The sequence below is a fragment of the Euleptes europaea genome, chromosome 5, assembly GCF_029931775.1.
Source record: "Euleptes europaea isolate rEulEur1 chromosome 5, rEulEur1.hap1, whole genome shotgun sequence".
NCBI classification, from domain to species: domain Eukaryota; kingdom Metazoa; phylum Chordata; class Lepidosauria; order Squamata; family Sphaerodactylidae; genus Euleptes; species Euleptes europaea.
In genome coordinates, this window is record NC_079316.1 from 49,517,172 (window position 1) to 49,545,028 (window position 27,857).

At 42.1% G+C, this 27,857-nt stretch overlaps 1 protein-coding gene across 1 annotated transcript; it reads left to right on the forward strand.

Annotated features, from left to right (window-relative positions):
* The first annotated feature begins 7,551 nt into the window (after window positions 1-7,551).
* Window positions 7,552-25,228, forward strand: SAG (S-antigen visual arrestin). Its single transcript, XM_056850430.1, has 14 exons — window positions 7,552-7,662; window positions 8,130-8,190; window positions 8,298-8,342; window positions 11,252-11,445; window positions 12,899-12,958; window positions 14,025-14,092; window positions 17,002-17,137; window positions 17,408-17,492; window positions 18,304-18,376; window positions 18,706-18,843; window positions 19,646-19,723; window positions 20,113-20,136; window positions 21,457-21,521; window positions 25,107-25,228. Exons 1-14 carry the CDS (start codon window positions 7,552-7,554, stop codon window positions 25,226-25,228), a joined length of 1,260 nt encoding a protein of 419 aa, XP_056706408.1.
* The last annotated feature ends 2,629 nt before the right edge of the window (window positions 25,229-27,857 follow it).

The following is a 27,857-nucleotide window of genomic DNA, read 5'->3' on the forward strand; positions in this document are numbered from 1 at the left end:
GAACCTAATCAATCCTATTGTATGTACCCTATAAATGTACCGGTGTTTCCCCATGTCTGTATTCTAGCCTTATGTTTCTATGGACTTACTGAACTCGCTGGCTTTCTTAATAAAACTTTTAAACTCGCGACTACGTCTGGAGTGAAGTTCCTTATGAAAGAAACGCAACGAAGTACTGCAGTCTGACGCTTACTCCCTGGCATTTTGTGATTTGTCTGTGGCAGCTATTTTGCAGTTGCACCCACCATTCTGTGTCAGAATTCCAAAGGTGCCCGAAGGCTGAAAAAGGTTGGGGTCCCCTGGTCTAGGCAAATCGAGCTATATCAAGAAGATGGTGGGTAGCTCAACATATTTTTTATATCTGTTGGGCAAAGGGAGATTTGCTGTGACAGACAAGTTGGGTTCTGCCTCTCCCTAACAGCAACCAAATGGAGGTGACCAAATGTTGGTGAGAGGCTGTTAAAAATCCATTCCTTCATTTATAGGGAGAACTGGCTGAGGGAAGGAGTGGGAAGCTTCAAACCATGTGGCAACAGAGCAGCTTGACACTGACCGGGAGACAGTCAACTTGCTACAATCCTGAGTGCCTGAATATAGTTATGGTTCAAAAGTTCCAGTGTGGAAAAACTTTGTCTTCATCTACCTGATTCACTTCAATGTTGTGTTTAAGCCATAAATAAAAGTTAACTTCTTGCTTGTTTAACCCTATGGCCTGGATGTGTGTGGTCTCAGGGAAAGAAACACACACAAAGATCTAGGTCTATATATAGACATGGATATGAATAAACAGCAGCATGTCCCTGAAGCAGCATTGGAGTCCCAGCCCCAATAACTCTGTGAAGAATCTGAGTGGGGGGTGATGGTTAAAGGATACTGGGCTACCCTGTCTGGTGGTGTCTCTGTGACTGAGAGAGAGGACCTGGTGTGTGAAAGGGTCAGGGCTCTCTACTTTAAAAGAGGCAAGATGGGTGGCGAACTGTGACTGCCTGCCTTCCCTAAAATCCTGAACCCACGTGACAGAGATGGTGGCAGGTGCCAGGTGATTGCGTCCGGGTCACACTTGACTTTTCACTGTTGCCTTCAGCATATGAGCTATAAGTTGAAGTAGTTGCTCCCTGTCCCTGAGACAATTAATTGTAGGTAGGTAGAGAAATTTAACCCCCCATTCCAATGATCTCCCATATAAATAAATGGCTGCTGTCCACTTAAATGAGAAAAATAAACCTTTGCACTTGAGTTGCATTTGACTGAAATTGGTTTGCCCAACTTCCACAAACAGCGGCTTCATGAAGAGATGTGGGCTGTTACCACACTAGGTATTCCCAGTGATGTATTAAGAGTCTGAAAATGTTATAAAAAATACTGTTCGCACTTTCTATGTATTCCCACCGATGTATTACAAGTTTGAAACCGTTCTAAAAAATACTGTTTGCACTTTGTTTGGCCCCTTTAGCTGTGAAGACGTCTTCCAATCATTTTTTAGCCATGGCATCCAAAAACCCTTTTAAAGCGATGTTTTTTATAACATTTCCAAACTCTTGATACATTGGTTCTTGTAGGTTATCCGGGCTGTGTAACCGTGGTCTTGGTATTTTCTTTCCTGATGTTTCGCCAGCAGCTGTGGCAGGCTTCTTCAGAGGAGTAACACTGAAGGACAGTGTCTCTGTCATCGCTGATACATTGATACATCGCTGGGAATACGTAGTGCGGTAACAGCCGTGGTTTGCCTTTGTCTGGAGAGCATTGCACCTCTTCTTTGGGGTCCTTCAAATGTATGGAACATGTCCCATGTTTGCGTAAACCAAGTGTGATATCTACATCAGTAGAATGTGTCAATTACTTGTATGCTGCTATATCTGATAACACATGTTTGCTTATAACAGTCATTTTTATGTAATTCTATTAGAAAACCCAATAAACAAATGCCAAGTATGAAAAAACATACCCAAGTCTGTCTTTTGTGCATCAGGATATAATTTATCATTTTTTGCATCCTTACATTTGATGTCAGTGCCTTGTAATCTCTTTCCAACATCTAGCACCTGACATTCCAGGCACAGCAATAATATATGCAACTATTTCTTTGAGTTTAAGGTATTGATTTTTGTGTTAATGAATAAGGGCTTTTATTGTATGTCAAAGATAAATATCCTACACATTTGATCTGAAATATTCGTAGTACTACTTGGCTTTGAGGACTTTCCAAGTGTTTGGGGTAGCATCAGCATTGTGCTTCAAAGTACCTATATGTGATAGTTTCCAACATACAGGGTTCAAGCTGCCCATTTCATTTCATTTATTACATCATTGTATAATTCATTTAAAAGCTTTTTTGCCAGTTGTGCATAATGGAATGTCCATCATGGAAACTGGTTATCTTCCTTTCAAGGGTATTTCCAGGTTTAAAAAAAAGATGGAGATGTTTAGATCATGTAACCATCCTTATCATATATGATTTGACCTGCTCTTTTTCACCCTTTAGTTTTTTTGTTTTGTTTTTTTACATTTAGTCTGCTGTGACAGACAGGGTAGGTTCTGCCTCTCCCTAAGGGCAACCAATAAGAGCTGACAGATTGTTGGGATGGGAGAGCTGGAAAACAGCACTTAACAACAGCAGTTGAGAGGGGAAAGGAGGGTGTCTGACTGAGTGAAACTGTGGAGAAGAGTTGCTTATAGTGGGCTGAAAATAGGGAATTTGTAACAAAAGGATCCCAGTTGGGAATACCACCACAGTTCAAAATTTCAATGGAAACCAAACATTGTAACTCCTACCTTACTTTCTTCAGTGTTATGTTAATACCATAAATCAAAGTTAATATCTTGTTTTGTTTAACCTGTAGGCTGCATATCCAAGGGAAAGAAACATTCACAATTTAATATTTCACATGAACACATAAACACATGATGCTGCCTTATACTGAATCAGACCCTCAGTCCATAAAAGTCAGTACTGTCTACTCAGACCAGCAGCAGCTCCCCAGGGTCTCAGGCAGAGGTCTTTCACATGATCTACTTGCCTAGTCCCTTTAACTGGAGATGCCGGGGATTGAACCTGGGACCTTCTGCATGCCAAGCAGATGCTCTACAGTTGTGCCACGGCCCCTTCCCCTAAATCCCAATCTGTATCTATACATAAATACTATAGATTATGAATAAATGGTGGCAGCTTGTGAATAGAACCCCTATCACTGTGTGAGTGAGGGCCTGTTACTAAAGGGGGCTGGGCTACCCTGTCTGCTGATGTCTCTGTAAGGGGGGGGGGGCTGAGGTATGAAATGGACTCATGGCTCTCTCTATATATATTTTAAGCGAGAAGGGTGGCAAGTGTGATGGCCTGACGTTATTGTAATGCAGAACCTATGTGTGTGAGAGAGAGAGGTTTTAGAGGGTGGTAGATGCACTGTGTGAGTGGAGAAGGGGCGTCACATTAGCTTTTCTCAGTGAGACTCAAGGTAGATTGTGCGGTGTAAGTCAAAACAATTAAAAGTATGGGACATCCAGTAAACAATAAAATAGGATTTAGGTTGCAGAAGTCTGAACCCAAGCAGAAATCTGAAACAGCTGAAACAAAGCACGAGCACTTACATGACAAACAGCTGAAACAAAGCACAAGCACTTACATGACAAATTAAATTATGCAGAAATTACAAGGTAGGATCATACAGTCCACAATCTCTGTCTCTTTATCAAAGCATCTTTCTGAAATTTTGTTACAGTACAATCCTTCTACCTGTACATCAGCATGCTTTGTATTATAGAAAGTCTATGTCCTCTTTATTTGAATGGAAATTCGTTTTTATTAATTATCACATCAACCATATTAAGTGGCTTACAAGTATTCAAACTACTGTGTACCAGTACAAGGCCCTTCATTCTTAAATATTTCCACAGGCCATACCTTTCTCATTAGTTACTGAGTTGGTTTGGTATGTATCCTCAGAATGTTGGGGGGGGGGTGAGTTAAGGAACAAGAAAGGAGTGGCGTGGAATGTTGGAGAAACCAGGAGGGGGGAAAAGAGAGCAGTGGATGGTAGCTGGTGGAACTGAAGGACGAGAAGAGAAGCAGGTAAATCTAAAAAGGCAGGGGGTATGGAAGGAGATGAGAATGTGGACATTACCTATGTAGAAAAGCAAGATTGTTCATAGTAACTACAAGATGTCTGGAGCATTTTTTCCCCCTTTTTTTCAGAAACTGTGTGACAGCATCTTTGGGTTTAGATATTATTACACCTGCCTGTCATAATGGCAGCTGAGAGACTAGCAGAGGGGAGACAATTTCCCACTGACAGATATGTTGGTCTAAATTAGTTGGCTGTATTTGTATGTACAGTCGTGTGGGATTCTTTAACAACGGCAAATTGTTTTGTTGATGCCTTTGTTTCCCTGGTTATCTTCTGTTTAAAAGACTCTGGTTAGCCATATTGATTTGATTGTGTTTTCTTTAAGGTTGGACAATGCCAGTTTGAAATTTCCCTGCAGTCCTGGGCATGATTTGCCCCTTCTGCCTCTGCTTTATATCAAATGTGGTTTAGAGATAATTGTACCTGTCTGTCATAATGGTGGTCATTCAGCTAGAATGAAAAGAGTGGGGCTACTAGGCATCAATAGATAAGTCATCTTTTAAATGGGATGAAATTTTGGTTAGAAAATAGTAGCCAGCACAGTTGAATGTACAGTTCTGTATGATGGTGTGTGTGTGTTATAAAATATGTGTTTACAAAATCAATGGTGCACAAACAAAGCTTTATCTTTAGCTCATTAGCAGGCTGGATGGTTTTCATCCCTAGTAAAGAGGAGATGGAGAGATTTAAAACAAAGCTGCTTTCAATAACCTCCTTGCTAAATCTTCTTTATGTTGTCTCTGTGCTTTATGAAATCAGGAAGCCTGACATTGTAGAACTGAGGTCCCTAAAGTAATCCCCACCAGCACCACTGATCTTACCGGCTTCCGATCTGCTAATCCAGGTATAATAATTCTGTGTTTGGATTTAGAGTTGGAAACTTGGCCATTAACAGTCAGAATCTCAGTTCTACTGCAAACTGCTGCCCTACCTTCTGAAAGGGATAATGCTTCACCTTTGTGTAGAAAGGAAAGTCAAGCCAAACACATCTGTGTCTGGATTATTCGAGCCTATACATTAAATTAGGGGGCAGCTTCATTTTACTGCTCCTGGAACTTTTTCTCTCCTCTGCTGGCTGGGGGCATTTGGAATCCTGACAGGTATTTCTTTTTTTTCTTTTTTGTATATATGGCCATTTAATGCCCTATTCCTAGCCATACTTACTACAGAGCAAGGCCATTGAATTAAGTGAGGCTTAATTTTTAAATAAACATGAACTTGCGTGCTCTGTAAATTTTTCATCCCCAGTTTTTCCAGTGCAGTAATGCTTTAAAAAACCCAACAACAATCTTATGATGAGCTTTGGCATTATGCTTCTGAATTGGGAGAGGGAGAACTAATTTTATCATTGTAAATATACAAATAATTTCACCAATATTTAAACACTTTGTTCTGGAACTGCATGCACCAGGTGGGGGGAAGGGATAGGAGTTTATTCCTGAAGTTAATTTGCTGTGAATTATTATGATGTACTTGTTCAAAATACTGTTAATTTCAGAAGCAATTTCTGTTTACATAATATTTATATTTTTATCCGTTTTTAAATAAAAGAAATAAGGAGGATATAGTGGGTGTGAATAACGCTTAATATATACATTTATAAATTAAAATGCCACACTTCCCAATGTGATCAAAATTTGATGAGGATTGCATGTTTTGAATAGATGCTGAAATTATATAGCCAAAACTTCAGAAAAACAGATTAAGCCAATCTTCATATTTAGTATTTTCTCTATAGCCTATTATGTCCTGTTTTATATTTTCATGTGGTTTAATCTTATTCCAGTAAAATATAAGCAAAATGAATTGATCCAAAAGCAAGCAGCAAATGTCTTTTTAACTTACTTGTAATCTTCTATAATATGCTAATTTCATCTATTATTTGCCACAGTTTCTGTATTCCATTGATGTTATGCATTTTAAAATGGACCCTTTGTGAGCGATTGTAGGCAGAATACCATTACTAGCCCAATGAACCGTTCATTTAATCTGATGTAGACTGAAGTCACTTTCCAAAAACATTGCCTAGGGCTAGTGTTACAGTACATTTGAAATCGATGGGATTTGATTAGAACCAGCATGCTCACTATCATATCTTATTCCTAGTGGCTGCATTCTAAAAGCATTAAACTGTTTATTGTTTGTTTCGCATATTTCTTCTTGGGGCTTTACCGTTATTGCTGACCAAACAAAGTGAGACATGAGAACTTATCACCTAACTCCAAGTGTTATCTTGTAAACACTGATTGTCAAGTAATATCTATTCAGTTGGGCTTTAGCTAAATGATATTAAAAGGTCTTGCTGAGATGCTGGAATTACAGTGAGAGGGCTCCAGAAACACGGTTGAATTAGCTGCAAAACATACTGCAGTACAATTGCTGTTATGCAATTGTTGTTATGCACTAGAGTGAATACCTACCCCAGTTCCTAGGAAACAGTGATCCCTGATTCCAATAATTATGAGATTACTGAAGACGGTATGGAGATAGTGGGCTCTCAAGTGTCATGAGGCACCTCTTGGATGGTGTGACAAATCCTAAAACTTAGAATCATAGAGCTGGAAGGGACCACCAGGGTTATATAGTCCAACCCCCTGCACAATGCAGGAAATTCACAGCTACCTCCCCCCACACCCCCAGTGACCATGACCAGAAGATGGACTAGATGCCCTCCCTCTCATGATCTGCCTAAGATCACTTGCTAAGGCTCAAGAGTGCCACCTAGAACATGTGGACCCCTAGATTCCATTAGTACGAAATATTCCATTCCATTCCACATCGGACCATCCTGGCAGACTTAATCCCTTTTGGACAAAGGATGATCTGGTTTAGACCAGACCACGTATTTGTCATGGAAGTTCAGAGCCAGTACCAGGTGCTTGATGGAGGTGGGACTATATGGTATATGGCTCTGATTGGTAAAAATAGCAACTGACATCAGAGATGGGGATTTGCGTGGGTTTGGAGAAATCCGCTTGTTGTTCTTAGAAAGGAGGCTGGCTTAGGTCCAACTCCATTTATCATAATATCTGGACATCTGGGGTTTTCTCTTGGCTTTAGTTTTTAGTCTTCAGTGGAAACTGGGTCCACAGGAAGTTGAGTAGGGGTTAAGGACTCCTTCGACTTCTTGTTACCACAAGGAACTCTGCACAGGCTCTGAGGAACCAGCTACAGCATAGGTAACTTGGTTAGCTTAGTTAGTGCAATGGTATTGCGTTTCATTTGAATATCTCAGTGTTGAATCTGTAACTGCAACTCTTGATCTGGGACTCTAATGGGTTAGTGTTTGTGCGTAAAAGGCTATTTAATTTTAATCTGTTTTAAATATAAATATTTTTATATCTCCCATGGCTTTGCTTATCTTTTTCTGACACTGGCCTTATCTGGATATAGGAAAGCTTCATTCTTACCAGGTCACATAACTGTAGAGATGAGCTGTCCTGAACCTCCAAAGATGGTCTCCGTTTCTCAGATCTCAGTGAAGAATGGCATACATTCTCAAACTCACATTATCTACAAGAAGATCTCTCATGACAAAGGAGTAAGTAGCACAGCAATTGGTCGTGATCAGTAATTGCCTAAAAGATGGCAAACTTTCTTCAAGCCACCCAACGAGATTTGCTGGAGCCTGTTTGCCAGACATGTAAACAAGCTCTATTCTGTATTATTACTGTAGAAGCAAAATGTTTTCTTTAGGGTGACCACAGACAAAAGAAGATGAGGCCTTTGTATTGCTTTAATTGTGTAGTGGAGGGGATTTCAGAAACTACAGATTTTCTCAGCTGCACCTGCCAAAACTATTCTATATGAGTGTTAGCAGTAAAGGTACCCTCCTTGCCTTTGGTCACCCTTCACCTTGAATCTTGAGTCAGGAGCTTCAGCAGGCTAGACTGGCTCAGAGATGCCCCTCCAATTTTGGTACTAGCTATAATCGCATTACATCCTTGAGCTGAGATCAGTGAGCTTTTGATGTGGCCTTCTCCAGTCATAATTTTCTAAATCTTACAGGTTACTATCTACCTGGGAAAGCGAGATTTCATTGACCATGTTGATGAGGTGGAACCTGTAGGTGAGCTCAGCTTTGTTGTGGGCTTCTTCTTTTTGGTTTATAGAGGCTGAATATCCTGAGTCTTAGAGTGGTTCTTTCCCCCTCCCCTTTGCTTATTGTCTCTGCAGATGGTGTAGTGTTGGTGGATCCAGAAATTGTCAAGGAGAAAAAAGGTCAGACAGCTTATCTGGGTGTGTTAGAGATTACTGCTCGAAGTATTAATATCTTGCTTTACATTTAGAGATGTATCTCAGTTTGTGCAAATTAACACCATCCAAGATAAGGACATGAGACATACTTTCAAAGAACATAGCTATTACATCAGATAAAGTATTTTTATATTATTTTAAGCATTTTCATCCTGCCCTCAACTAAAAATTGGTTTCTGAAGTGCTAGTCCCTCCCTCTAGTCTCTGTTATTTTGATCAATTAATAGGGTTAAATGCTTCAGAACACTCATTCCAAACAATATTTTGGGTGCTCCCTGACATTGGTTGATAGAATCCTTGCTTGATTGGCCTTATGGCAAAAAAGTAAATTGCCTGGTCATGCCTAGTTTACAAATAAATGAGCAAATGCCTAGTAAAATGCAGCCTCTACTACAACTGAAGGTAAGGTGTAAAGATGGATCTAGCATAGGGTGGTGAATTCCAGGTTGGGGAATTCCTGGAAATTTGGGGAGTGGACCTGGGGAGGGTGGGGTTTAGGCAGGGGAAAGAACCCAGCAGGGTATAATGCCATAGATTCCACCCTCCAAAGCAGCCATTTGCTTCAAGGGAAGTGATCTCTGTAGTCTGGAGATCAATTATAATTCTGGGAGATCTCCAAGCCCCACCTAGAAGCCGGCAACCTTAATCCAGTGTCACATCCTGAGGCAATTAACCTGCATGCTCAGAAAGGCTGAACCTCACTGCAATGGCTTACTCCTTTTCTATGAGACCCCTTACATGTACCTCTGTAAAGGCACCTCTCTGTAGTGTTGTGATGTATGTTATGCTGCCTCCTTGCCTTCTTTAGCATTTCCTACTTATTTTTCATTGCCACCAAAGGCTCTTGCCTTAGAATTCTTAGTTGGACCTAAAGAATAGGATGGCTCGGTTATAATTAGTAGAATGACAGAATAATCAGTTCATGGGTAAAAAGAGGGTTCTTTTTATCAAAATAAAAGTTGTTTTATCTTATACATGTGTGTGTTAAGTGCCATCAAGTTGCTTGCAACTCAAGGAGCAAATGGGGAGGTTTTCTTAGGACTCTTCTCCTTATTATCTTCTTGATTACATGGTTTCTCTCAGAAAATGTAGGTTTGCTCACCTCCAGGTGGTGTCTGGATTTCTTCCAGAATGGCAATTGATCTCCAGAGGCAGGGTTTGGTTTCCCTGGAGAGGAAGGCCATTTTGGAGAGTGGTCTCTATGGTATTTTACTCTGCTGGGGCCCCTCATCTTCCCAAACCCTGCCATCCCAAAATCCATACCCCAAACTCCTGGAATTTCTTAACCAGAAGCAACGCTTGATAGCAGACTAGATTGTTGCCCATCAAGCTACAGCCTCCTCTGTGCGGTGTGGGGCTGGACTGCTTTCAGTCCCCACCCCCAAAGCCAGGACTATTCTGCTCTTTTTGTAGAGTCCTACTGCTAGTATTGTGTGTTATGTTGCAAACTGCAATTTGAGCAAGTTTTTTATTACTGAACGTTTCCCCTGGCTTTCTTTAAAGGGAGGTCACATGATGGAGGTAATAAACAGAACTGCACCAAGGTGGCCCAAAGGGCCTGTAAACTCCTACCAAGCTTGTTACAAACTCTCCCTTGATCAATGATATATTGGGGATATGTATTAGTTAATATAGTAGAGTTGCACAGCCATGGAAGTATGGTACTTCATGCATTAAATAAACTCCAAAGATGTATGTTGCAGAAAGATAAAACTTACATTTATTGAGGTTGATTCAATTCACATCCATGTTGCGGTCAAAAGGAGAGAGAGAAGCCCACTCTAAAGAATACTATTCCCTGTCACAAATGGCCAGCTACTCCAGTGGCATGTGCATGCAGGTAAGATTGCATGGCTTCTACAGGAGAGACCTGTTGATGCCTCTTGAAGAAGAAGAGCTAGTTTTTATACCCCACTTTTCTCTACCATAAGGAGTCCCAAAGCAGCTTACAATTGCCTTCCCTTCCCTCCCCCGATAGGCACCTTGTGAGGTAGATGGGGTTGAGAGAGTTCTGAGAGAACTGTGGCTAGCCCAAGGTCTCCCAGCAGGCTTCATATGGAAGAGTGGGGAATCAAACCTGGTTCTCCAGATTAGAGTCTGCCACACATGAGAAGTGGGGAATCACACCCGGTTCTCCAGATTATAGTCCACTGCTCTTAACCACTACACCATGCTGGCTTCTTGTTCCTTGCAAAGCCATGAGGGTAAAGAGATAAAGGGGACAAGGAGAGAAAGAGGTCAGAGAGACGCTTCCAGGTTAAGACAATAAGAAGCATCCCATTCACTAAGGAGATATACCTATACACATCTAGAGCAATTTAGCCCCCCCTTCCCTGTGTCCAGGCAAGCTAAATTGCCTTATTCCAACATGATATCCAAGGCTGTTGGCAGATTGTGGAGCATTATCCACTATTTATAATTACATGAAGCCACCTGTGCAGTTCCTGTATGAATCCTATCTGAAAAGTCAGACTGCCAACAAATCTGTGAAGATGGTAGGTGTGTGAGAAATTGCCGAATGGCAACTGTTTCTCCCCAAAAATGGGAAACTTGGATAGCGTAGTAACTGAGGCACCACTGTTGGAATTAGATTGTTTTAAATTGGATCCAGAAGTTTATATGCTTCAAGTTAACTAACATTTTGTCCTCCCCAAGAGAAGCGTGGCTGTCCAAACCCCAGATGCTTTTCACTGTCTAGGGTGAGCATGTGGGAACCAGATTTTGTTACTTTTGATTTTTTTTTTAATTCTTAATACAGCCACAGCTCACAAATGGCCACTCTTAGACCTCTAAGTGCACCTTCTGGATGAGAGGGCAATATTTGTGGTACATCATGCATGAAATCTGTATCATTCTGTGTGTGTTCTCCCCAGTGTATGTGACACTCACTTGTGCTTTCCGATATGGGCAAGAAGATATTGATGTTATGGGCCTCACTTTCCGGAAGGATCTGTATTTCTTTAGGACACAAGTGTACCCACCACTAGAAGAACAAATACCACTTTCCAACTTGCAGACATGTCTATTGAGTAAGCTGGGGGGAAATGCATATCCCTTTGTCTTAACTGTAAGTACTCTGAGATGTTCTTTTTTCTTTTCTTTTTTTACATTCTCTGTGAAGCTTGAAACTTTGATAAGAAAATTAATTGAGAATGTATTAATCCTTAATTTTCTGTCTAGGTGTCTCTTACATTTAATGTTTTTCAAGTAGCAGCACTTCAAGCTACCTCATATCTAGTAGCTGTTAATACCAGAGTCCAGTTTGTAAAATACAGTCACCTGAGGAAACATAAGAGGGGCCCTTGCTGGATTAGATCAGTGGTCCAGCTAGTCTTGCATTACGTTTCCCACAGTGCTCTACCAGATGAATGCCGAATATATTGGGTGCGGTGGAACACAGGCAGGATGGTGCTGCTGCGGTTGTCTTGTTTGTGGGCTTCCTAGAGGCACCTGGTTGGCCACTGTGTGAACAGACTGCTGGACTTGATGGGCCTTGGTCTGATCCAGCATGGCTTTTCTTATGTTCTTATGTTCAGATGTTTTGGAAGGCTTACAAGCTGTGCACAGACTCACCCCTCGGTTTTATTCCCTCCAACCCCATCAGCCACTGGTTATCAACGATATATTGCCTTGGAACGTGGAGGGTTGGATTCAGACTGAATGTTCCATTAATGGAAATGGAGGTGTAACTTCTGCCAATTCCCTCTTCCTGTTGCAGATTCCCCATTCCTCCCTCCTGCCATTCCTGAGGGTTCCCTTTCCCCTAGGAGCAGGACTTTAGGGAAATCAATGGGTAGCTGCAGGAGGGGGAAAGGCAGGAAAGTTATGTTCCTGACAGATGGGTGTCCGTTAGCAAAAAGTCTGGATCCAGCCTGGATATCTCATTTGGCCCTCATGGTAAATAGCCGTTGATTAAACTTTCTTCCATGATTTTGTCTAATATCTTTGTAAAGCCATCCAGTGTTATCATTGCACCTTGTGGCAGTGGGTTCCACAAATTAACTATGCATTGTATGAAATAGTAGTTCCTTTTGTTGATCCTAGATCTACTAGCCATCAACTGTATTGGGTGCTAGTATGGGGGGAGGAGGAAAAAATACTTCTCTATCCACTTTCTCCAACCCATGCATAATTTTAAAAACCTTTATCATGTCCCCCTTAGTCAACCTTGTTTTCATTCACTGAAAGCCCCACATTCCATAGGCTTTCCTTGTTAGGAAGGTGTTCCAACACCTTGATTATTAGGATTGTCTTTTTCTTCACCTTTTCTAGTTCTATGAAATCTTTTTGAGATGAGGCAACCACAACTGCGGCTGCAGTATAGTTATAGAATTGTGTTACAACACAAGGAACTGGAAATGTCCTTTGAGTGAGGCACTCTGGAGTGTGATGTGAGGCAGGTTTGCATTTTCTAGGGCAGCTTTTTATGTAGTACCTTTCTTGAGCACTAAACTGTATCAAATGCTGACTGTGCAACTATCGTTCTTTGTGTCAAGCTTCTTCTTTTCCTTGTTGTGCAGTTTCCTGACTACCTGCCTTGTTCAGTCTCTCTGCAGCCAGCTCCCCATGATGTCGGGAAGGTATATCAAATCTCATGTGAATTTTATTTAAATAATACTAGGAAAGCAATCACACAATGAAATTCAGGGGCTAGAATCTGCAAGTTTGTGAAGAATGCATTGCCACAAGGTAATGCAGAGAGCAAATTTTTTATCACTCCCAAAGATGTGACATGAGCCCCCCTTATGGACTTGGGTTGTAGGAGACCAGTTTTCAAGAAACACAGCAAGTGAGACAATAGACTGGAACCAGAGGGAACTTTTAGCAGACTTCCCCTCCCGCAGCAGACCTCTGACTCTTCTCTCCTGGGGATGGTCTCCTGTGAATTTTTGTGCAGTGGGGGTAGGGTTGTCAATCTCCAGGTGGTGGCTGGAGATCTCCTGGGATTACAGCTGTTCTCCGGGCGACAGAGATCAGTTCACATGGGGAAAATGGCTGCTTTGGAAAGTGGACTCTATGGCATTATTCTCAATTGAAATGCCTCTCCAAAACCCGCCCTCCTCAGGCTCCTTCCCAAAAATCTCCAGGTATTTCCCAACCTGGAGCTGGCAACCCTATTTGGATCTTACCAGACACCCCTAGCGTTGCCAACTTCAGGTTGTGAAATTTCTGGAGAATTGGGGGTGAAGTCTGAGAAGGGTGGGGAGCTCAGCAGGAATGTGACCTCCAACGTCTAACCTCCAAAACAGCCATTGTCTCCAGGGGAACTGAACTCTGTCATCTGAAGATCAGTTGTATTTCCAGAGCATCTCCAGCCTCCCCTCCCCACAAAGGTTGATAAGCCTACCCACTATGCAGTGCAAGTTCAGTGGCCCCAGTGACACCGTGTTTGGTCCTATAACAGTGAACACCCCATTGTGCCATCCAGTGAGAGTTATAGGTTTTCTGCTTGAGGAGCGCAAAATCTTGGGGTGGGGAGGATCAGAGAGTTTTAGAAATTATCTCATATACTTTTGTGAATTGAAAGAGTCTGTGAGAGATGACAGGTTCAAAGAGAAAGGCAACTGAGTGGCTGACAAGGTTCTTTTTACAATCGGATGTTTAACCCGCTCAACGTTTACTCCCTACCCCGATCTTTTTCCACAGTGCTGTATGGTAGATTTTGAGGTCAAAGCTTTCTCTACAGAGAATGTGGAAGAGAGAATTCTTAAAAGGTAATATTTTGCTTGAGGAACAGTGCATGAAGTGTAGGGAAAGATGAGAAACTATTAAATGAAAAAGACCTCTGCTGGACATTTCATTTTAAATTTCCATGTATTTTCACCTTTGGATGTCCAAAATGACATTTTATGCTTATCCTTTTGAGTGTGTGAACAGAAAAGTGGAATATTTTTAGAATTATATAAAATATGTGAACAGGTTGCCTTTTGTTGGATTGACTTTTGTTTACACATATAGAAGCTCGGATCCAGACTAGACTCCCATGGCAGCCTGGAATTAACCCAAAATTGTATTCCTGGGGGAAAGGGAACAGGATCTCAGAGAGGGGGGGATTTTAAGCTTCCAGGAGAGGTGAGAAAATTGTGCTCTGCAGGCAGAATCCCTTGAGCCTACAGAAACGTCTTGTCTGGATCCAACTCACAAGTTGAGCGTCACACAACTTTTTACTAAGCAAACAAGAAAGTAGAGGAGGGAGCAATCTATCATCATTCAAGAGAAGTCTAAAGCATTGCACAATCCTAAGCAGAGTTACACCCTTTGAAGTAGGCTTTAAAAAGTTGTGACTATGCTTGTGTTGTAAATCTCCTGAATTCCCTGAATGTTTTAGCTTAAGTCCGGGAACTTCTGCTTAACTGAATTGTAGATCAAACTTTGAAAGTAGAAATCACCTCCCACTACCTGAACTGCAGACCTCCAGTGTTTTGTGAAAGTTTATATGTAAAATGAATTGATGATTACTTTGTACTAGGGCTGTTGAATTAAAAAAAATTCGGTATAGTTCGGATTTGGCTGAATTCGGCCCGTTTAGATTCGGGATATGCCGAAGTCCGAACTCCCCCGCTTCGGGTCCGTGCAATTCGGCGGGAATTCAAAGTTCGGGGAAAAAATTCGGCCGAATAAAGCCATTAAAAACACAACCGCGCCTTTCCGCGGCTCTGGGGGGGGCATTTTTGGGGGTAGAGGTCCCAAACTTTGAGCGGAGCTTCAAAGGACATTTCTTGAAAGACCCCCCCAAGTTTTGTAAAGATTGGGTCAGGGGGGGCTGAGATATGGGCCCCGAAAGGGGTCCCCCCCACCCTTAATGTGCATCTCTGAGCAGAGCTTGCCGCCCACGCACAAAGCTCCCAGCCCCGACAAACAGCTGATACGTTTGCAAAGCATTGCAACACAACTGCAAGCAACACGACAGCAAAAGCAACACAACCTTGTAAGCAACACCTTTGCAACTGTGCAAAGCAACACCTGACACCTGGGAGTTTGCAAACCATGGAAAGAGACAGAGGCAGCTAGCTATGCATAATGAGCAGGGGTGGAATTTCCCCTTTTGTATCGGACTCCAAATGCATTCTTTAAGTCACCATTTGAAAACAAGTTTTGAGCAAGCATCCAAATAGACCTAACCGCTCTTATGAATGAGGGAAAACCTGAAGACACACAACTGAAACCCCCCCTCAAACCAGGGAGAGAGAGACTTGAGGGGGAACACACACCCCAGACAGAACCGGCAAAAGCCCCCTTTGGCTTCCCCCCCCCACCCACAGAAACTGCTCCCTCCCCACACACACACAGACTCTGCTTCCCCCCCCCCAGACACACACAGGAGAAAAATTATAGATTAAAGCCCCCAAAGGGGTCTTACTGTGGCTGTCTTCTGTTCCATCAGGAGGGGCTGGGGAGGACTTGTAATCCAAGACGATTCCAATTAGGCACGGGACGTTTTGCTCTGGAGATGCACAGGATCAGCTGATCCATTCATCCCAATAGGGGAAAGGGGAAAGCCCATATCTCGGGACCCCCTGACCCAATGTTTACAAAACTTGGGTGATCTCTTAAGAAGCCTTGTCTGAAGCTCCGCTCAAAGTTTGGGATCTGCACCCCCAAAAATGCGCCCCCTGCAGCCACAGAAAGAGAAAAGGGGGAGCCGATATTTCTGCCCCCACTGAACCCATCTTTACAAAACTTGGGTGGTATCTTAAGAAGGATTGTCTGAAGTTATGCTGAAAGTTTGGGGGCTGTATCCCCAAAAAAGCGCCTCCTGCAGCCACGGAAATGGAAAAGGGGGGAGGGAAAAGGGGTGGAGCCCATATCTCGAGACCCCCTGATCCAATGTTTACAAAACTTGGGGGGTATCTTAAGAAGGCTCATCTGAAGCTCCACTGAAAGTTTGGGGTCTGTACCCCCAAAAATGCACCCCCTGCAGCCATGGAAAGAAAAAAGGGGGGAGCCCATATCTCGGGACCCCCTGACCCAATGTTTACAAAACTTGGGTGGTCTCTTAAGAAGGCTTGTCTGAATCTCTGCTGACAGTTTTGTGTCTGTACCCAAAAAAATACGCCCCCTGCAGCCACAGAAAGGAGTGAATGTGCACAAACACACACACACACACACACAAGGATTTCCCTCTCTCTCTCTCTCTCTCCCCGGCCGGGCCGCACATCAGCTGATTCCTCCAGTACTCAATCCTGACTGATTGGCCAGAAGAAGACCCAGCTTGGCCACCGATTGGCCGGGGGAGGAGAATGCTGCTTACTGACGGCCGAATTTGCCGGATTTATTTGTGAACTCCCGAACTCGCTGAATTCGGGGGCCCCGGTTGCCCTCCATTTTTGAGTTCGGTTCGTCCCGAACTAAAAACCACTGAATCAGGGGAAATTCGGCTGTTTTTCAGTTCGGGCCGAACCGAATCGACAGCCCTACTTTGTACAGCACTACATGTACCCTGGTGATTGTTACCATTGTGTCTTCACATCACTGCTCCCTGGCTTCTATCACTGTCTCCTGCTACCTCTTTCATACCTGTTTTAACAGCCCCACTCCCATCTCCACAGCTTCTACTGCTGCTCATGGCTGCCACCATCTCAGTCTTATTGTGCCTAGGCACATTGTGTTTTCTGCTCCTCAGGAACTCTGTGTACCTACTGATCCGCAAAGTGCAGCATGCTCCTGATGTGCCAGGCCCTCAGCCTCAAGTGGAGACCACCTGGCAGTTTTTCCTCTCCAAGAAACCACTGCACTTGAAAGCATGCCTCAGCAAAGAGGTGAGGTTCTTTCTGCCCTTGGAACTAAACTGAAGAACATGTTTTATGGCTCCCTGGAGATGTTCTGTGCAGCTACATTCTGTCTGAGTTTGTTTGCAGCAATGGTTCATGCTATGAGATGTTTGAACTCGCTGATAAATGCTTCCACTGGTTTTCAGGAAGTGTGGATGAGGCCCAAGGCTCTTGTCTGCCCAGGCAAATTAGTAGGAATAAAGTTTTGTTACATAGACCTGCTTGAGCTCTCCTGCTAAGCCAGTCCAATTATTCCAGGTGTTTTATCATGGTGAGCCAATTCCTGTTACAGTGACTGTGACCAACAACACAGATAAAGTGGTTAAGAAGATCAGTGTGTCAGGTACAGTGCTGTTTTTGTTTATAAAGGGTTTATCATTAGCTGTGCTTTGGGAAATAGAAAATTTATTTCATATTTTAAAAAGCCCCTACACATTTTTCATGCATCTTCATTGGGGGTTCTCTAAAGCTTGAAGACTTTTTAAAGTATAAAATGATTTTTTGTTTCCTGCTGCACTATTTTGCTTTGCCTTCTTTTGTCTTGGTGATTTGTGCAGCCCTCTTGTTTTCTTGTTCACAACATTAGCTTTGCTTTGACAATGTGCTAAGATAATATCAATAGCAGGCAGGTCTGACATTGAAAATACTGGGTTACCCCCAGCCAGGCCATTCAACCCTTTCGTGTCATCATAATCTTTAAGCTATGCTTCTGTCCTGCTACTGGCTGATAAGATAAACAGTTCACAGATTTTATACATGAGGCCAAAGACAGAAGGGAAAGAGAGGTACAAAGAGATGTAGTGCAGGTACAGCATAATTCTGCATATTCAGGATGATACTGGGAAGTGGTGCCAATAGGGCTTCCAACCTCCAGGTACTAGCTGGAGATCTCCGGCCATTACAACTGATCTCCAGCCGATAGAGATCAGTTCACCTGGAGAAAATGACCGCTTTGGCAATTGGACTCTATGGCATTGAAGTCCTTCCCCTCCCCAAACCCCACCCTCCTCAGGCTCCATCCCAAAAATCTCCAGGTATTTCCCAACCCGAAGCTGGCAACCCTAGGTGCCAACCCAGTAGGCCCACCTTGTTTGCCTTTAATTTCCCACTTTTCTTTCTGTTGAATTGAAATTATTTTCCCATTCCCTCTTCAGTGGTGCAAGTTGCTAACGTGGTATTGTACTCCAGTGACTTTTACACCAAAACAGTAGCTGTGGAAGAAACTGAGTGAGTATGCCATGTGTCGTCCTCCCTTGTCGTATTAATTTTCTCCTGTTTTGTTCCTTGGGAATAGATATATTTAAAACTATTACATTGTGTTGTTTCTTGATTCCGGTCTGGCTATGATAAGCTTTGGTATCTTTCTAGGAACAGGACTGATGTCTGTCTTAGTTAAACAGTTTATGATAAAGATACATTTGCATCACTGAGCAAAAACTAGTATAATTCTCTTAATATATGCAGTTGAAGTTATTAGGAAAGTAGCTAGGATGAAGTTTGACTATCAGGTTGGAACTAAAATTGCCTTCTGTCTCTCCATGCTGTGGACACTTCAGGGTTAAGAAGCAGTCAGATTGCACCTTCACTAAGACATTAACAATTCTGCCCTTGCTGGCAAACAACCGAGAGAAACGGGGCATAGCACTGGATGGGAAGCTAAAGGATGAAGACACTAACTTGGCTTCCAGCACCATGTGAGTCCAATCAGAAAAGTCATCAGCTTTGATCAAAGAGAAAGTGTGGCAAACAAAAGAACCCTATTTACATTCAATTGGGCTCACACTAAAGGACAAATTACATAATGTTCTTTTAATGAGTTGGGTCTGGGTTCCCAACTTGTGGTTCACACAGCAGTCGGGGCCTGACTTGATTTTGGACCATGGCATGATTTTGGACCTCTGCCATTTTCCTGAGCTGAAACGGCCCTGGGGGAGGGTTATTTGCATAAATTTGGAGCTGCATATGAAGTATTCTGTGCACATGTTGTTCCAAAATAACTCCTCCCTGGGGCTGTTTAAGTACAGGGAAATGGCATGGGGATAGGATTGCCAGGTCCCTCTTCACCACCAGTGGGAGGTTTTTGGGGCGGAGCCTGAGGAGGGCGAGGTTTGGGGAGGGGAGGGACTTCAGTGCCATAGAGTCCAATTGCCAAAGCAGCCATTTTCTCCAGGGGAACTGATCTCTATCAGCTGGAGATCACTTGTAATAGCAGGAGATCTCCAGTTAGTACCTGGAGGCTGGCAACCCTACATGGGGAGAAGGCAGGAGCTCCTCCCCTAATACCACAATTCTGAGCCAAATTGGGCTTTCACAGGCTTAAAATACAATTAACCTCTCTCTGTGCTATTTTCCTAAATGAAAATGGCCTTCTTGGTCTATTTTAAGCACATGTACAAAAAATAAGATAGGATCTATATTGTGCCTGTCTTTTTCCTCTAAAAACAATATTTAATTGTAATAAAACATGATCCTACTAATTTTTTTAATCTCCAATAGTATTAAAGATGGGATAGACAAGACAATTATGGGGATCCTGGTTGCTTACAAGATCAAGGTGAAACTTGCTGTCTCAGGGTAAGCTTGGGAATATCTTTGTTACCTATCACAAGTAGCTTATTCTTTCTTTTGTCAAACCAGGATGAATGATGACAAGGGAGAATATGCAGTGTCCTCATTAGGTCCTCAAAAATGTTAGATTGCATGGCCAATCATAAATAATTGTTCGATATTTAGCAGGTAAAAACATTCCATTTTGATATTTGCTTGAGTGTTCTTAGAATAGCCGCTGAGTTGGATCAAAGAGGTTATGGAAATGGGGTAGTGTAAAATGCTCCAGCGAAGATTAAAAATTATCTTCTCTCAACTGTATTTTATAGAAAGAGTATGAAGTATGGCCCAGTAGCTTCAGTATATATGTTGTATCATATTGTAAATATTGTATTTTATATCTGCTTATTTCCAAGCTTGCTAGGAGATTTTACTTCCAGGTGAGCTTTTCTCTTTTTCACTGGTCTGTTTCCCAGTTCCGAAAGTGTTGACAAGTTCAAGAGATAGCGGAGAGTATTTGGGGACTTGTGGGTTTTTTAAATGTTTGCTTTATTTATGAATGTATGAGTAAAGCACATGTGCAGGCAAAGAGGCAGATCTGCTACCCCACATCAGACCTCCTGAGAGATATCCAGTATCCCAAGATGCTTCAGCCAACTTCAAACTGTTTTTGCCTGTTATATGTTTTTTCTCTCTCTCCTCTCTCTTCCCACTCCCTCCATCCCTCTGACACTCCCCCACCACTATCCCTTCTGGTCATCTTCTCCAAGTTTTCATGAGCACTTGAACAGAGCTATCATGATGCAATCTCCTAATAATTATTTTCTATTGAAGAAAATATAGGCCAGCCATTCTGTTCACTGTGTGTGTGTATGTTAAGTGCCGTTAAATCCTTTCTGACTTAAGGTGACCCTATGAATTAATATCCTCCAAAATATCCTGTCATTAACAGCTTTGCTCAGGTCTTGCAAACTAAGGGCTGTGGCTTCCTTTATTGTGTCAAACCATCTCTTAACATATGCGCATTAACCTAACCAAAAGAAAAAAGGGTCACCCAGCAGCTACAAGATATTTTTGGTCATACCTGAAAGCAGGCATCCTTCTTCACTAGCTAAGTGGGCTGTTTCCATTTGGACTTTTTGCTGCACCTTGGCTTCTTAGCTACATTGGTTTTCCCCAACCTTACAGTCATTGCACTGCCGATTTCCTTTCAACTTCCCCCCATTTTTTTCAGACCATATTTGCGCAAATGTTTCTGGAAGGAATGCACCTGAAACATTTTTGTAGAGTCTGTACAGAGTGCTGCACTTTTAAAGGCCCTGCCCACATCCAGCCACTTCCACACTTCACTCTCTAACCACCATTTTTCACCCGAGCTGAGGCTGTTTGCCCTGCAGTGGCTGCCATTCTTTTAAAAAGTTGTGCATATCAATATATATGTGCCAGATCATACCTCTTGTGTCATACGTGAATGTACATGTTCCAAGTGAAGCCCCCTGACACCCCCTGACAGTTCAAAGCATCTCCTTCATTGTTTCAAGGTCTGGATTCTCTCAGATTGTGCCGTCTCATTTAGGTTTTCTTGGGTTATTCCTGTGTGCGAAGGAAAGTTTTGACTTATTAACATTTCAGATATTGGTGACATACAGTAATTTGGTTATAGATTCAGTGTTTATTTACTATAGTAGGGCAGAGTAGGAGACAGCTGAGATTGGTATGCAAGTATGATGGATTCTCTTCTTTCTTTCATCTCTGAAAAGTGATGTAGGTGTGGAACTGCCTTTCCGTCTTATGCACCCTAAGCCAGAGGAGGTAAATGCAACAGGTCAGTAGGATATTACTGGTTCTTTTTCAACTCATGTTTGCTTTCCTGTCATTGCATAGAACATTTTGAATGATATCCTCCTGATTCTGCAGAAATCAAAAGAAGATTCTTTCTTTGAAGTGGGAAGCAGCCAATATAAAGTGAGGCTGTTTATACAGCCCTGAAACACAGAGCTTTGGGAAATGTGTTTAGGTGGAACAGCAAGGAAAGTGGACAATGTTATAGGTTTTTATTTCCATATTCCCAAGTGTGAGTCCGTGTGTTCCTAACTGGGTTGCTAACTCAGCATTGGCACCCAACAGGAGATGTCAGGGAGCAGGGATAAGCAATTTGGCACTGTGCCAACATGTGACATCATTTCTGCTATAAAACTGGATGTGATGGCATCACATTCACATTATGTCCTATGGTTTAATTCAGGAAATGATGTTATATGTTGGTGTGGTGCCAAATTACTCCCCATTTGCCTCCACCACTCTGTGAAGTAGCAGCTAGGGACCAGGGATCCAAGGTGGGAAACCTGGAAGCCCTAGTTCCTAAGGTTTCTAGTTTCATACCCCAAACTTCTCTGAGCAATGAGCTGTTCCTGGGACAGCACTGTCTGGGTTGATTTCCTTTGAAACAGAAAACACTAGAGACTTGCTTTTGTAATATTTGCTTTATTTACTATTATACAAGCAGTACACAGATGGAAGCAAGCAGGCATTCCTATATGGCAGTATGCCACATCAGATCCCCAAAGAGACCCTGTGCTCATCAGTTGCTTCAACTAATTTACAGCTTAGTATTTGCTCCTCTTCTCTTCCAAATTAAAAACTGGTGTTACTACACACACACACGCACCTCTCTGCACTCAGCTGGGTATATAAACAGACCCTTTGGGCACCTAAACAATAGGCTCTCATCAAGGGTACATCCACAGTTGTTATGGAACTTTCAGTGCAACCCTATGCAAGTTTACCCAGAAGTAACTGCCTCTTTATTCAGTGGGGCTTACTCTCAGCTAAGTATGCACAAGACTGCAACCTTTAACATTCTTTCATCACAGGCCCTGACCTAAATCTCTTTAGGCCAAACCCATTCACACTGCTTAGAGAACAAACGCCCAACCCCACAGTTAGGGTTGCCAACCTTTAGGTGGGGCCTGGAGATCTCCCAAAATTACAACTAATACCCAGACAGAAAAAGTTAACTATAAGTCTCTTTTAAGTAGACAAGAAAAATGGCTTTCACCAGTTGTGTTTAAATGGCTGAAAAACGGAATGAAACATCCTGTTCACTGATCACCCTGACCATAGGATCTTCCTTTTCGATTGCTTTATTAACAGTGCCATCCTATGCAGCAGTCCATTGACCCTTAAAGATAATCAACATTTACTCCAGCATATGCTTCCCTGTGTCAGAGCTCACTTAATCAGATGCACGTTATGAGTCAAAAGCAAGGGTGGTGGCAAGGGCCTTGCTAATGGAGACCAGTAATAGCACCCTCCATGACGTAGACATATTAGGGCTGTGCCAGATGGTCAAATGTGAGGCTTTTCAAGACCGTCCAAAATTTCAGCTGCTGATCTATTTGTGCAAATGGCTGTATCAAAAACAGGCCAGTTGAAATACAGCACCTCTTGTTTCCTTTTCAACATCCGGCACTTGATTTGATGGTCTTGAATACCCCCCAAAGGGATATCGGTTGTGATCAGCTCGCTGTGTAAATTAATGATTGACTAATTAATAGGAACTCTGTGTTCCAGTAGCACTGGTAGGAGAACACACAGGCACCTTTGCAGGCAGATGGTTCTGCCTGCTAGAGAGGATAAGTCTGTTCTCAGTCTGTCTAACTGTTGACACACATTACCAGGTGCCATTTCATGGCTCATGTTCTGCTGCACTGCATTCATTCTTCCAGGATGTAAAAGACTTATCACCCTCATTAGGAAGAGGATCTTTTAATTTTACAGATAATATTGTTAGCCGTGTTTCAACAATGAACTTATAATTTCTTTTCAATGCACATCAATGATTATAGGAAAGGAGAGGTAAGAATTTTTTTCTTGCTAGCCATACTCTGTTTACTTTTTCATGGAATAATAAAAGTCTTTTTGATGAATCACCTTTTATTAGAGTTGCAAAATGAAGGTAGTATGATAGATTGGCCTACATCTCTCTGATGTAGCAGGGTGACATTTCAGTAGCTAAGAGATGGTAAAAGATGTTGTGCAGCCTGATCCTATGCATGTCCTTGTTCCCACAAAAATGCTGCGCTGGATCCAACCCAATGGAAACAACTTGACTGATTTCCTACGACCTTTAGTTCCAGTATTAAATAATCTAACTCTGGTTGTCATAATGTCAAGTGATATCATACTGCCATTTTACAAATCTATGGTGAGACCACACTTGGAATACTGTGTACAGTTCTGGTCACCACACCTAAAAAAGGATATTACAGAGCTTGAGAAGGTGCAGAAAAGAGCAACCAAAATGATTAGGGGACTAGAGCAACTGTCCTATGGGGAGCGGTTAGGACGCTTAGGGCTGTTTAGCTTGGAAAGAAGGCGGCTGAGGGGAGACATGATAGAGGTCTATAAAATTATGCATGGTTTGGAGAGAGTGGACAGGGAGATGTTTTTCTCCCTCTCCCATCATACTAGAACACGGGGTCATCTGCTAAAGCTGGAGGGTGAGAGATTAAAAACAGATAAAAGGAAGTATTTTTTCACACAACACATAGTTAAATTGTGGAACTCCCTGCCCCAGGATGTGGTGATGGCTGCCATCTTGGAGGGCTTTAAGAGGGGAGTGGACATATTCATGGAGGAGAGCGGTATTCATGGCTGTTAGTTAGAATGGATATTAGTCATGCTGCATACCTATTCTCTCTAGTATCAGAGGAGCATGCCTATTATTTCGGGTGCGGTGGAACACAGGCAGGATGGTGCTGCTGTACTCGTCTTGTTAGTGGCTTCCTAGAGGCACCTGGTTGGCCATTGTGTGAACAGACTGCTGGACTTGATGGGCCTTGGTCTGATCCAGCAGGCCCTTTCTTATGTTCTTATAACCTGAATGCACCCCCCCTTTTTTTTTTTTTGCACACCTCAATTTACCTCTGCTCAGTGGGTACTAATTCATAGCTCATTAAGCCATGCCAAAGATCAATATTCACACATGGGAGTAGGAAAAAAGCATAACATTCGGTAAAGAGCAAGCTGCATTCAGACACCACAATTAACTATGGTTTGATCAAATCCTGGTTAGTTGTGACCTCTGAGTGTAGGTGCTTCAACAATTTACAATTGGTTGGCATCAAACTGGGATTCAGATTAGGCTTGGAGCCAGTTGTTACACACTTTGTACTAATCATGGTGTGTTGTAATATCTGAATTCACAACATTCAGTTTGTTGAGCAGCACTACTCCTTGCAGCCACCTGGCTGTGGTAATGGCAGTATAATGGAGATGCCTTCTTGCTCAGGAAACAGAGAGGAAAGACAAGAAACAGGGCTTTATGCACAAACTGGGATTAGTTAATTTTGTGCGGTAGACTAATCAGAGTTTTTTTACACAATCATAATTTATTGTGATGTTTCAGGACGGTCTTTTCCTCCGTTTAGTGACCAAGATGATCTGGTTTTTGAGGAGATCGCAAATCACAATGTGAACAATCAGAGCTCTGAGGAAGACAATCAGGCTGGCTCTTCAAATGATGAGTGACACATGAATGGGATGGATCAACTAGGGAAGCCACAAGAGTTGTTTATAACAGCATACCAAGTAGAAAGTGATTGTATTAAAAAATAAAGCTTTTAATGTCAAGCAATTTTTTTTAGAATAAAGGAACAGAATGTTTAAATTTAGATGATGCAGTGTTGCTTTTTATTAAACGTGTTCCCTCACTAAAAGAGCAGATACTATTCCTTTAATTAGAAATTAACAGTGCAATCCAAAGAACACTTTCCTGGGAATAAGTCTCATTTAATAGACTTGAGTGGACCTGCTTATAATTGCTCCGAAAAACTGGTTTTGCATGTGGCCTGCAGTTTTGTGGTGCAAACACTCCCACATGGTCACAAATTCCCTTCATCCCGAGACTACTTTGCTTGAATCTGAAAAACGAAGTACTAGAAAAGCAGCAAATCTGTTTGTGATCATGCACATCAGAGATGCACATGGAAGAGAGCCAGGACTGGCCACAGTGTGCATTCAAAATGGCAAACACATTAGCTGTCCCATAACTTGTAGAGCAACACAGATCTAGTAAACTACCTTCCTATTAGTCTCCTCTCTTCGGTGGGGAAGTTATACGCTTCATATTTATATCACAAATTGGAGGAATGGATAACCTCAAATAACATATTGGGACATGAACAAATTGGTGTTAGGAAGGACTTTGTTCCTCAAGACCATTGCTTGATCTTAGCCCATTTAGTTGAAAAATATGCTTTTTCATCTAAAGGTAAACTATATGTCACATTTATAGATTTGGAGCAAGCTTTTGACACTTTATCCAGGAATAGGTTGTGGGGAAAACTGGAGCATACTTCAATCGACAAAAGACTTCTTTGGTTGACAAAAAACCTCTACTCTTCTCGGGTGGCCCAAGTGCATTGTGGTAATAAGGGTGAACTTACGGGGAGTTTCTGCCTGGATAGAGGTGTGGAACAAGGCTGGTTTTTGGCGCCTCTACTTTTTGTATTTAAATTACCTTTCACCAACCTCTCCTATGCAGAGTTTCATCTTCCATATTTGTCTTCAAAGGCACTAACCTTACTCCTCTATGCAGACGATGCCATCCTAATGTCCCGCACTCAGGCTTGAGAAGACTTCTAAATTGATTCTCAAAGTATTGTAAATCAGAGGAACTTAACATCAATTATTCAAAGTCTAAAGTTATGGTCTTCTCAAAAGCTAAGAAAATCATCCCCATTACTTGGAGAATTGATGGTATCCAATTAGAACAAGTCTCCAAATTTCCATATCTTTAACTGTAACCTTAATTGGAAACCCCATCTCAGATATAACAAAAAAAATTAAACCTTTGGTGGCAGTGATTGAACACTTTTTCTTCCATAAGGGAGGTAAATACATTCCAGGGAGATAACAAGTGTTCAACATGAAAATTATCCCACAGGTATTATATGGAGCTTCAATATGGATTCCTCAGGTTGATGAGAGTATTGACCTCTCCTTGTGTCAGTTTTTATGGCGAATTACAGGGACCCCAAGATGTGTAACCAGAATAAGTTTCAGGCTAGAACTAGGCCAAGGTTCTATAGAAGCCAAAGCATGGCTGTGTGTGTGTGAAGTGCTGTCAAGTCACAGCCGACTTATGGTGACCCTCTTTTGGGGGTTTTCATGGCAAGAGAATAACAGAGGTGGTTTGCCAGTGCCTTCCTCTGCATAGCAACCCTGGTATTCCTTGGTGGTCTCTCATCCAAATACTAACCAGGGCTGACCCTGCTTAGCTTCTGAGATCTGACGAGATCTGGGCCATCCAGGTCAGGGCAAAGCATGGCTACAAGCCTTTAAACATAAACTGAAGGTCATTTTGTTGCTGGTCTTTGACCGTAAATAAACTTGTTGAACTGAGAAGGATGGCCTGATCTACAAACTAAACTAAGACCAGTTTTGCTCCCGCTGGATGAAACTGACAAGAAATTATTAATCCTAGGCCTATCTAGGGATATTTTATTAGGTATGGGGAAAAGTAAATCTATATTAACCATTAAGAACTATATTAAAAATCAGATTACTCCAGCTCTATTATGCATGCTAGGAGAGTATGCTTTACCCAATTTTTGGGCATCCTTCCATCTTTGCAAACTCCAGCTTATTTTATAAATTTAATAGTCCCTTGTTACCTTAGAGCATTCATGCTCGCTTGCTTGAACGCCACCCATTCAGCGATGTTAAACAGAAGATATGGCAACTTACCTTATTCAGATAGGCTTTGTCCGTGTGATCTGAAGAGAGTGGATTAATTATCTCATAGGATGTTGGAATGCCCCAATACAATTATTTTTGCAATCAATGGATTGCTCCTATCTTAATCAAATTACCTGTCATCATATCAAAAGATAAAACAGTCCCCTTTTTGCTGGCGGATAGAGACTCAAGAACAACATTGGAGGTAGCAAAGTATTTATCCACCATATTTTTCTTAAAGAAATAAAGGTTACCCTTTTACTGCTCAAGACCTTTGGGTCAAGGGAGCTTGAAAAAGGAAAGTTAAGTTCTGGGCCTAGTGACCAACCAAAGTTTTGAAATATTTTACATTACCCAAAATACTTCTGTCATAGTGGTGAAGGAGATGAGTGAAGCAGGGATTTATTTTCAAACTGAA

Excerpts from the sequence above, each read along its gene's own strand:
- SAG (XM_056850430.1), top strand. The coding sequence starts at position 7,552 with ATGAGCTGTCCTGAACCTCCAAAGATGGTCTCCGTTTCTCAGATCTCA. Across the intron at positions 19,724-20,112 it reads GTGAAACTTGCTGTCTCAGG|CTTGCTAGGAGATTTTACTT; the intron begins GTAAGCTTGGGA and ends CTTATTTCCAAG. Across the intron at positions 20,137-21,456 it reads CTAGGAGATTTTACTTCCAG|TGATGTAGGTGTGGAACTGC; the intron begins GTGAGCTTTTCT and ends ATCTCTGAAAAG.